This window comes from Cherax quadricarinatus, chromosome 9, assembly GCF_038502225.1.
Source record: "Cherax quadricarinatus isolate ZL_2023a chromosome 9, ASM3850222v1, whole genome shotgun sequence".
Classification (NCBI taxonomy): Eukaryota; Metazoa; Arthropoda; class Malacostraca; order Decapoda; family Parastacidae; genus Cherax; species Cherax quadricarinatus.
The window spans coordinates 42,594,010-42,606,510 of NC_091300.1; the positions used below are offsets into that span (position 1 = coordinate 42,594,010).

General features: G+C 36.8%; 1 protein-coding gene across 6 annotated transcripts in view; it reads right to left on the bottom strand.

Moving 5' to 3' along the window:
• Positions 1-2,296: 2,296 nt before the first annotated feature.
• The window catches only part of LOC128686065 (protein rolling stone), a 483,046-nt gene continuing 472,841 nt past the window's right edge, over positions 2,297-12,501 (bottom strand). For all 6 annotated transcript variants that reach the window (XM_053772714.2, XM_070083400.1, XM_053772713.2 and 3 more), the window contains one exon: positions 2,297-10,239. In XM_053772714.2, the coding sequence (XP_053628689.1) occupies positions 10,060-10,239 (180 nt within the window). In that variant the 3' untranslated portion in view covers positions 2,297-10,059. The remainder of the gene's footprint in view (positions 10,240-12,501) is intronic.

Here is a 12,501-nt window from a genome sequence, read left to right on the forward strand (position 1 = left end):
TCAACAATTTTAAAGTTTCCTTCCAACAGTGTTTGTCTCAACAGTTTTAAAGCTTCCTTCCAACAGTGCTGAAGACACTATGTGTACAATAACTTTGACATTTTATAAACAGTGCTTCTTGTAGGCAAACATCTGAAGGTTGTTAGGTAAGACACATATGCAACAGTTAGGTATCTTTATTTCGAAACGTTTCGCCTACACAGTAGGCTTCTTCAATCGAGTACAGAAAAGTTGATAGAAGCAGAAGAGACTTGAAGACGATGTAATCAGTCCATCACCCTTGAAGTTTTGAGGTGGTGATGGACTGATTACATCGTCTTCAAGTCTCTTCTGCTTCTATCAGCTTTTCTGTACTCGACTGAAGAAGTCTATTGTGTAGGCGAAACGTTTCGAAATAAAGATACCTAACTGTTGCATATGTGTCTTACCTAACAACCTGTCGGTATTTTATACCATTTTAATGTTCATCTGAAGGTTATAAACAGAGAATTACAGTTCTTTTCACTGGGGAACAACCCAGCAAAAGGCTGCAGTCAGAATGATAAATTCCCACTCCCGACAGCATACTTATTCATGCGCCTACTACAGACATAGAGCACAGCACCTGAACATAAACCCTCCACTCAAACTTCTCTTCACCAACCTTAAGCCTCTTCTCAAAAGCCACCTACTCACCCTAAACTAAATACTCAATACTCAATATTTAACTTTACTAAAAATCTCCCAATTACCTATTACCCAAAACAATACTGCCTTACACCCAATGTGTAGCATTCTCATACTGTAAACTGCTTTCAACAACTCACAATGTTATATTCCCATAATATAATTTCAATATTTATTTTTGAAACTATTGTAGAGTAAAATTATTGTCAACTATAAATATAAAAAAAATGTACAACTTAAACAAACTATGATCAATTTCTTTAGTATTAAGTAGTCTGTAAGCCATTAAATTAAGTCTGTCCATAATGCCTAGGCATGATAGTGGCTCTTTGTACTGCAACTCATTATTGTAATTTCATAATCTCAATGTAATCTTCCAAAGAAATAAATTTTGTTTGTTTGTAAACAGCAAGTGTAATATACACCTGAATAAAGATATTTTGCACAAATTTGTTTACATTCTCAATGACAAATAATAAAAATATAGAACATAGTTGATGAAATACCGTTATTATCTTAAGTCAACTCATACACCAACAGTAAGTTAATCAAGTTTTCAAAGTTCAGACTTCAATATCTGTTTTAAACAACAAAATAATGGGCTATGTAACAGGTATAAGCAAATTCTGGGATCATATAGTTACACTCAGATAATTAATGCACCAACCCGGATCACACAGTTCTCAGAAAACATATTAGACCACATCCTTTTGTTAGCAACTGACAGCAGTAGAGTTTGTCATCAAAATTAATATATTACTGTTTTTTTTATATTTTGCAGGTAGCGAACATAAAAAAAGGCTGAGTGACGAAATTATGAAGATATTACAAATAAATTTATGTAGCTGAGTATAATAATATTAAATATCTGAATGTATTTCATAGTAAAGAAAAAAAAAAAAAAAGAGTATGACCTATTTTGAACTACGGGTGAAAGTGTAATGTGACCTTCCGGTGAAGGTGCACAGGAGAGCACTTATAGCAGGATCCCCTTTGATAAAAGGCTCGTTTTCTTACACAACAAATTCCTGTATTATAGAAAACTTTAGATCTCACTTACCTTTCTTCGGGAACTCTTTCACGTCATCTTGCCATCATGTTAGTTCCTTGGATTATTAACCAAGGATTTAAGCGTTCAGGATAATTCACGAAGTCCAAGCAGTGTGGTTTACTCTCGCTGCGGTTGTTCTCTCCTCTTCCCCAGGGTGCGACAACAACAGCCCACTAATTCATAGGTAACAATTTGCTACTGGGTGATTCACGGGGAAGTGATAAACCCGTAAGGGTCATTTAGCGCCTGGGGAATGAGAGGCAATTAGGTTTCGACCGAGGAAAAGGTGAATAGATCCTGTTCCTAGGTTCAAGAGCTTCACTGCCAACAGTGCACCTTCCTCTCCAACCCTCACCACTACCCCCATGATGAGTACTGTTAGGTGGATGTCAGCATCCTTAAAAAGGGGTTATATGGTTATATCGGTTATTCTCTATAACTCTTAAAATTAGTATTGCTGTTGATGTATTTACAAGAAAGTGCGAACCCCGTAAGTCATACAGTGCCAAATTTTCTTCTGGCCTGAGTGCCACTTCACAAGAGAGCAGTTCAACGGGAGGAACACAAATAAAACACATCTTACCAGATAATTTTTTTTGTATCAATATACAAAACACAGTACAAACAGTACAGTACATTCTTTAAAATGCCTCTAATGAAAAAACCTCGCAAAATAACTAATATTTTTTCTCTAATTCCCAACGTAAAGTATCCACATTATATATGATAATGCCTTTATTAAATATATCCCCCCCCCTTTATCCCAACACAAAAACAAATATTTATGCTGACATAATATAATTAAAATAAACAAAAGACAAAATCTTCATCTTCATAATATAATATGTAAACAATGGCAGACGGGCGATCTTAGCTGTGCAGGACAAGCCAAGAGGGGGGGGGGTGGAAATCTTTAATAGAATATATATTTAAATGTTAGAAACCCCGGTTACCACTATAACAGAGCGCAGTGATGATTTTATATGACTTAACTGAAAAGAATGGGGGTTCAGTGTAACATCTTATGCACCCCAGACCCATCCTGTGGGAGGTAGTCATAAGACTGGGTCACGGTGGATAATTATGTTGACTAGTTACTGTTAATGTCGTCTCTATCATCCTTAATACTAGATTAATATATGGACAAGTCCAGGAACTTTTATATGAAGTTGTTCTTAATAAAATCGGATACGACTGCATTCAAGTGAGACATCAAGGCCTTTAGAGAACAGATGGAGATGACCTTTGCCACTTCCTTAACTACGTTTAGTAAATGGTACCTTTTATTACAGTGTTATTCTCATAATGTGAAAACAAATGATGGAAATTTTATTTTTTAGGAAAGTCCGAGAACCAATATCATTGATAACACCTTGTCACATACAAGCCTCATCATTTACGATGGTTGAAACCAAAGAGGTAATATTACCTCTGTCAACCTTAAATAGCGATTTTATATCAAAATAGCTTGGTTAGTCTTTAATAGCGATGACGCAACACTTTGCAACATCTGCTGTTAGTCTTTAATAGCGATGACGCAACACTTTGCAATATCTGCTGTTAGTCTTTGCACGTATCATTCTGTAACAATACCTACATTTAACTTAAGTTTATCATTAATGCATTGACTCAATATCACATGTTAAAATGATTAATACTGCACAGTAGGTTAAACTTAAGTCTACTGAACTGTTTTTCAGTTTCTCTCAGGATATTAGAGTTAAAACACACATACCCACCCACTCACAATAAAAGAAAATTAAAGTGTCTGTCGACAAGTGCCTTTGGCAACTGGTAACTAATACAGACACAGAGATACACACACACACACACACACACACACACACACACACACACACACACACACACACACACAGGTTCATTCATACATGTTTACTTTGGGAAGAAGAAAAGAATAAATTCTTTATGGATCCTGGTTTGTAAGACAGTTCTCAGGATGGGATGGTGGGCGAGTGTCCTCTCTTGCGTTTGCGTCTAGCATTCTCCAGCTTTCGAGCCTCGCCCTCCAGTTATTAATCAAGACTCAATATCTTTGAATGCTTTCGAAGGATCATCGCCCTCATCGGTGGGTCTGCTTGTTCATGGACTGATCTATCAAACTTGATGACTTCAGTTCGACGATGGTACTACAGCCCAGGTGAAATGTTCCCTCTTGACAACAAATATTTCTTAGAAATGGATATTATAAGCTGTCAAATGTGTTCACTATTACTACATCGTTCATTTAACCGAAAATATTTTGTACCTCTGCCATGGAGACAGATGACGCAGTTGCCAACAAGTGGGTAAGCAAGACAATTGCAGAGTTGTTTATTGAGACGTTTCGCTTGTGGAACAGTCTTATGTGCATACTTATGTATTGACTGAGGAACCCTTTTATAGGAGAAACGTCTCAATAAAGTTCCTCTTTGCGACTGTCTTTTTCTCGACCTTCCTGCCATATTTTCTTCTTGTATACAGCCTCTTTAGTATATTCTCGGATAATTTTTTAACGTATCTTTGATGTCTACGAACCTAGGTATGTTAATAAAGAGGTAATGGTACGCGTACATATACGAACACAGCTAAAATTAACCCTAAAAAATTAAAATCAGTCACACTAACATGGGCAAAAGAAAAAAATATCACATTCAGCTAAAATAAATCATATCAATTAAAAAAAAAACCATTTAAACAGTTACCATCAAAAGACGAATGGATTCGGATGACTCCTTGACTCCAGTTATCTTATATATTTACATTTGAATCTGCGAGTAGAGATTGTGTCCACTACTTTTTGTATGCCCCTCACACACACCCTTCACACTGAAGTTATTAACGTTTTCTTTAGCGGTGTAATACACACAGACAATCAATTCTTTAGACAGTACTGGTTAGGTTGGCTAATAGGGTTTAAAAATTATCGACTTCAATAGGGTCTTAAAGCTGTACGTAACCTTGTCACCACCAGACCAGAATATTTTAGTCACTAAAATAGGGATTAAAATATTCTTCTCGCAGCATATACAGTATACGCTGAGAGATATACACCTCTCGGTGTATATATCCTGTGGATCGGCTCTGCACAATATTTTTTTGGGACATCGAGAGTAGAATTAGCAGTCTTAGCTTAGTTAAAAGTATTTTGAAATAATTCATCATCTGCGGAAAAAGTTGACTCAAATCTTGGCATAAGCTGGATTTTAAAATAAATTTGATCAGTATTTTACAGTAATCAGTTGTAATTAGTTAAGATTAAAACTTTATTTATCAGAGGAGCGGACTAACTAGTTTCATGCTGTGATAAAAACTGAGGCATTGGGAACTAACTAACTACTAATGAAGATTGTATACCATTCTTGTACAAGAATATAGAAAACTAGTAAAAATATTTCAGACTGACCTAACCATGAAAATTTCACCAGCTTCTAGTGCTTCGCTCTGGCAGTGAAAGTAAGTTGAGTGAGCTCTCCAAGGTCAGGTTCTGAAGCGGCTAGAGTAAGAACATAAGAAAGAAGGAACACTGCAACAGGCCTACTGACCCATGCGGAGCAGGTCCATGTCCCCCCCCGGATGAGACCAATGAGACCCCCCCCGGATTAGCCCAATGACCCACCCAGTCTGATCATCTCCACTCAAGGATGGAGCACTGCTCCAGACCCAGCAGCACAAGCTAGTCAGGTCCAACTCACACCCACCCACACCCACTCATGTATTTATCTAACCTATTTTTAAAACTACACAACGTTTTAGCCTGAATAACTGTACTCGGGAGTTTGTTCCACTCATCCACAACTCTATTACCAAACCAGAGCTTTCCTATATCCTTCCTGAATCTGAATTTTTCAAACTTGAAACCATTGCTGCGAGTCCTGTCTTGGCTGGAAATTTTCAGCACGCTATTTACATCCCCTTTATTTATTCCTGTTTTCCATTTATACACCTCGATCATATCCCCCCTAATTCTACGCCTTTCGAGAGAGTGCAGATTCAGGGCCCTCAGTCTATCCTCATAGGGAAGATTTCTGATACATGGGATCATCTTTGTCCTCCTCCTCTGTACGTTTTCCAGAGCATTTATATCCATTCTGTAATACGGTGACCAGAACTGAGCAGCATAGTCTAAATGAGGCCTAACCAAGGATATATAGAGTTGAAGAACAACCTGAGGACTTCTATTATTTATACTTCTAGATATGAAGTCAAGAATTCTGTTAGCTTTATTGCTAACACTAATGCACTGTTGTCTTGGTTTTAGATTACTGCTAACCAGAACTCCTAAATCCTTTTCGCAATCAGTAGTATTAAGATCTACATTATTTAGTTTACATGTGGCATGATTATCTAACTGTGCAACATTTAGAACTTTGCATTTGTCAATATTAAACTGCATCTGCCACTTCTCCGAACATTGCATCAGTCTATTCAAATCATCCTGGAGTGTTCTAGTGTCCTCATTAGAATGAATTGGACGGCCTATTTTGGTGTCATCAGCAAATTTGTTTATGTCGCTATTTATTCCCTCATCTATGTCGTTTATGTAAATTGTGAACAACAAGCCCAACACTGACCCCTGAGGAACACTGCTTGTGACGTGCCCCCATTCTGATTTCTCCCCTTTTATGCAAACCCTCTGCTGTCTATTTGTCAGCCATGCCTCTACCCAGGAAAAAATTTCTCCTCCTATTCCCTGTGCCTTAAGTTTCCTCAATAGCCTCTGGTGTGGAACTCTATCGAAAGCCTTACTGAAGTCCATATACACAATATCATATTCATTACCATGATCTACCTTCTCAGACACCTTAGTGAAAAAAGTTAGTAAATTCGTAAGACAGGAACGCCTCTTTGTAAAACCGTGTTGAGATTCATTAATCAATCTGTGCCTGTCGAGATGGTTACGAATTGCTTCGTCAATTATTGATTCCATAAATTTTCCCACTATGGAGGTAAGGCTTATTGGTCTATAGTTCGAAGCCAAGGACCTGTCACCTGTCTTGTAAATAGGTATTACATTTGCCATTCTACTTATCAGGCACTATGCCAGTTTGTAGTGATATGTTAAAAAGATTAGCCTAAGGTATGCTAAGTTCCTCTTCACATTCCTTTAACACCCTTGCAAACAGTTCATCAGGGCCTGGGGATTTGTTAGGTTTTAGTTTCTGTATTTGTCTGAGGATCATGTCACTAGTTACCGCAATTGTACATAGTTTATCATCATCCTGTTCTACATAATCTATTATTTCAGGAATATCGCTAGTATTTTCCTGGGTGAAAACTGAGAGGAAGTAGGTATTTAGAATTTCACACATATCCTTATCACTGTCAGTGATCTGACCAGAATTACTCTTAAGTGGGCCAATATTGTCCTTAATCTTACTTCTGTATACCTGAAAGAACCCTTTTGGGTTAGACTTTGAATCCCTTGCGGCCTTAGCCTCATAATCCCTTTTTGCTTTTCTTATTGCTTTCTTTTTCTCTTTAATTGAATATATTGATTTCTTAACTGCCCATCCCCTCTTTTGATACGCCTATATATGCCTCTCTTTTGACCAATGAGATGTTTTAATCTATTGTTCATCCATTTGGGATCATTTTTGTTAGATCTAATTTCCCTACTCGGAACAAAAGTTGTCTGGGCAGCTAGAACTATGCTCTGAAAAGCGTCATATTGGCAACCAAGATCACCTACCAGACCCATAGTTAGGACATCCCAATTTAGCCCACCCAGGTAATTTTTCAGTCCCATGAAGTCGGCCAAGCGAAAATCTGGGACAGAGATTTGATTGCAGTTATCTGGGTAATTCCATGATATATTGAAACTAAGTGATTTGCGATCACTTTCCCCAAGCTCATCATTAACCTCAAGATTATTAATTAGTGAATCTTTGTTGGTAAGAACCAAGTCAAGCAGATTGTTTCCTCTAGTTGGTTCTGTCACAACCTGTTCTAAAAAGCAATCCTGAACCGTATCAAGAAAGTCACTAGACTCAAGATTTCCTGTCATATTGTTCCAATCAATTTGTCTAAAGTTAAAATCTCCCATTATAACAACATTTTCATATCTAGATGCCTTTGAATTTCGTCCCATAACAGCTTACTGCCCTCCCTATCAAGGTTAGGGGGGCCTATAAATCACACACAAAATTAATTTGTCACGTCCCTCGAGAAACTGTAGCCAAACAGATTCTGTGTTCGATGTTTCTAATCTTATATCATGTCTATGACAACAATTTAAATTTTCTCTTACATACATCGCCTCTCCACCACCTTTCCTGTTGACCCTATCAGTGTGGAATAGTTTATAACCCTGCATGTTGCATTCAGAAGGCATTTCTCTATCTTTCAGGTTGAACCAGGTCTCTGTTATACCAATAATATCTATATTACCTACACTTGCAAGTAATCTTAGCTCATCTACCTTATTTCTTAGACTCCTACTATTTGTATAGTAAACCTTAAGGGAGCTAGTCACTCGTTGTCCTCTACTATCTCTCTTTGATCAATTGATTTGCCATTACAAGTAACTTTATTTTGAATATTGTCTTTTAAACATATCCTTGAGGTAACCCGGTAATAACTGCTGTTTTTAACCCTAATGCTGCAGCCAAATTGCTTCCCACAAACACCCATACCTCTATAATTTATCAGTTTAAATTCCTAGACAAGTCATCAATTACCCTCTCAATTGAATTGGCTAATGCAACCAATCCATCCCCAGAGAGATGAACCCCATCCCTTGCATACATATCACGTTTGTCAAAGAATAGGTCCCAGTTATCAATGAATGGGATTGCAAGTTCCTTGCAGTACCTGTCTAGCCAGCAATTTATACCAATTGCCCTAGACATCTATTCATTGCCCACTCCCTTTCTAGGTAAGATGCTACATATGACTGGGATCCCTCCCTTAGACCTAACTACTTGTATGGCTGGCCTGTACTTATCCAGCAGCTCCTCTCTCCTGCCCTTCCCAATGTCATTACCCCCAGCACTAAGACAGATAATTGGCTTGTTCCCATTACCTGCCATATTATCCAACCTGCTGACTATGTCACCAACACCAGCTCCAGGAAGACACACTATCTGTCTGACCTTTCTGTCTCTGTTACAAAATGCACGGTCCATATATCTTACCTGAGAATCGCCTACTATTAAAATATTCTTACCTTGATTAGCAGGGGAATCAATGGTACCTTCAACCTCACTAACCACTGAAGTACACTCGTCTTGAAGAACAGAGAATCGATTTCCTACCTTCACATCTTCTCTATTAACTCTCATCTTCCTTCTTCCTGAACTGTGGACCACTTGCAACTTAAAGCGGCTGCCACTATCACTGCTGGTGACTGCTGAAGACTTTTTGCACAACGGATCTAAAACCATGAATTTATTCTGATGATTTCGTAAAGCAGAACATCTTAGTGGTCTATTATTATTATTATTATTATTATATTATTATTATTATTAAGAAGCCCTAAACTTGTGTTATACAACGTTTAGTATTGTTTTATGAAAACAAGAGGTTTAATCCCAATTAATCATGTACCGCTGCCTAAAATTGCTGCAAGTATAACAATGCATTTTTTTTATTTTGATCAAAGAACAGATATAAATGAGTTTTGTACATATCTCCGCAATTATATATTGAGATATTTTTAACAGACTGTGTGCGTGTGTATCGAAGACTCTTTCAAGTATTTAAGTTTATTCAGGTATACACAAATACAATTACATATATTATCATATATAGCAGCATGTGTGTAGAGAACCTACGATAACCCAAAACAGTCAGACAAAGTGACTTATTTCCATTGTGGTCCTTTAAAATCTAAATCTTCATATTCAATATTTAATGTGTTAATATGAGTCACTTAACTTCGTAACTTTTCTTTACATAGAGTTATTAGTTTGTATGACGAGAGGCCTGTACACCTGTGTTATTATGATTTATTGTGTTAATTGTGCAGAGCAGCAGGAACACCACCTCACTCCCGGTACGTCATGTTTACCTCTCATAGTGAATCTTATCCTGTACATTATGTTCACCTCAGTTATAGTAACCACTTGGTTCAAAGTAGGTCATGTTCACCTGTGTAACAGTGAACACGAACACTACCGTCACAGCGGTAGAGCTTATTGGTTTATAGTCTTTGACTTAAAGTTCTCACCTCACGATGAATGACCTAAAAATTAATTGTCGTTCATAGCTAGTCCATTGAATCCGGGGACACTGCCTGGAAGGTGAAAGACGCCGGCTGCACTGCTGGGAAGTAATTGACGCTGGTGCACTGCTTAGGAAGTTTCGGACGCCAGTCACACCGTCTGGGAAATGACTGACGCCTGTTACACCGTCTGGGAAGTAACAGGCTCCGGGAGGTGAGGAGCTACGCTTTCCATGGAGGCATCACGGTCGAGGATAACATCCATGGTACCCTGGTGGGGAAGGTTGGCCCTGACGGAGGGGCGGCAGCAGCAGCAGTGTCTGGCCGCCACCCTTCCTCTGTAGATGACCCACACCACGCCCTGTTATGCCCAAGTAAGTCACTTTTAATTCAATTTCCTCACACAAGTTGAGATTTTTACAGTTGTCTTATATAGTAACATATGAATAAACTACTAAAGTCAAAGTGACTACTATCAGAGATGCTGATATTAGAAAGCAGCGATAGACGTCATACTTTCTTTACACTTAGATGTGTATTAGCCATAGATCTGGGATGTACTGAAGAGCTTCTCCAATAGCAGAGCAGCTGAGTATGACGGATTGTCCACAAAAATCATACAAATAGTTCTCTGATTGTCACTCTTTCTAAGCATTCTATTGCATGCATAATATACTAATTTATACTCAGCAGGATCTTTATTAATGGGATCATTTTTCCTCTACTGAAAGTAACCTGACGGACCCTATAAATTCTAAAAATTCCAGACCCATAGTAACTACGACATCATTGTTAAAAGTATCTGAAATTATATATATATATATATATATATATATATATATATATATATATATATATATATATATATATATATATATATACATGTCGTGCCGAATATGTAAAACTGGTCAATTAGCAAGAACTCATTTAAAATTAAGTCCTTTCTAAAATTTTCTCTTATACGTTTAAAGATATATATTTTTCATTAATGTTAATGTAAAAAATTTTAATTTTGCACCAAAAGAATCTTAGAAAACTTACCTAACCTTATTATAACAAGAACAATTTATTTTAGCCTAACCTAACTAAATATATTTTAGATTTGTTTACAATAATTTAATACTAAACAAACACAGTGAAATATATTTTTTTCGTTAGGTTCAGAATGATTTTGGCGGAATTATTGCATACACAAATTTTCATTCGTCTTATATGGCAAGATGAACGTTGCTATTTAAGCCAAGATCGCAAGTTCTGCCTATTCGGCACGACATATATATATATATATATATATATATATATATATATATATATATATATATATATATATATATATATATATAAAGTTGGTAAGAGATATACAGCAGAAGATCTTTATTAGTACGACGTTCTATCTACAAGAGGCTTTATCAAGCACCTAGGTACTTGATATAGCCTCGTATAGGTGAAACGTCGCACTAATAAAGATCTTTTGCTGTATATATTTTTACCACACACTCGACTACGTCATATTTCAACTACTAGAGTTAACCTTCTTACAGAACATGTACCTTAATTAAAAATGAGTCTTGATGCTCCGGTAGTAGAAAACATCCCGAAACTCGTCAAAGGTATATTAAAGGTATATACAGAGATGCGTATCCTGCTTTAAAACTTAAATTTAAAACAAGAGATTCCCAGTGTATCTTTGTTTCTCGCTGCTAAGCCAACAGTTGATTGGGATAAATCGTAATGAAAATAAAGGTACCAAAACCAGTTAAGAGCATTCTAATATTTTTTATTTTAAGTTTAACATTGATTTGTACTTTGCAGAGCAGTGAGTTAAGACTACATCAAGAATATTATAATCTGCAAATAGGATACTCATGGGAGGCCTACCCTCCGCTTTCCTGTATAAATTATACAATAAGGAATTAAATGTAATTCTGGGTTGAAAAAATTATGGCTGTTACTAAGGTAATGTTTGTGTCAAAGTTGATGGTGATGTATAGTGTTTGTGGCGTGTGTTGCTGTTATACTGGAGATCACTGATACTGGAAGTCAATGGTTTAGAAAACCAACAAGTTGAGGAATGAGACACTTTTACAACATTTGGAAATCTTTATTGTGGAAACGTTTCGCCAGCCAGTGGCTTCGTCAGTCCAATACATCTTCCACTGTTCTTCTCTGTATCGGACTGAAGAAGTCACTGGCTGGCGAAATGTTTCCACCATAAAGATTCTCAAATGTTGGAAAAGTGTCTCATTCTTCGCTGATACATAACTAGAAGCTGCAGCTGATCAAAACATCATCGTCAACGATTTCTAAAAGTTATCTCTGTCAAAATTGTTAAGTATAATGACTGTCCACTTTAGATGATAGGAGAAAAAGAGGAGACATGAATCACATGATAACTATAAGGTCATAAAAGAACACGGAAAAACATACGAAATTATATTTCTTAGTACCTGAAACAGGGAAGACAAGAGACCAAAAAAGGTGAAGCTAAAGGAATACTAGATTAATTTTCTTTGCAGAGTACTTGACCAATGGAATAATTTATAAGAGGAGTCAGTAAGTGCTACAAACACTAAAACTTTAAAAAAAAAATTGAAGAGCCAATTATTTTAAACGGTGCACCACA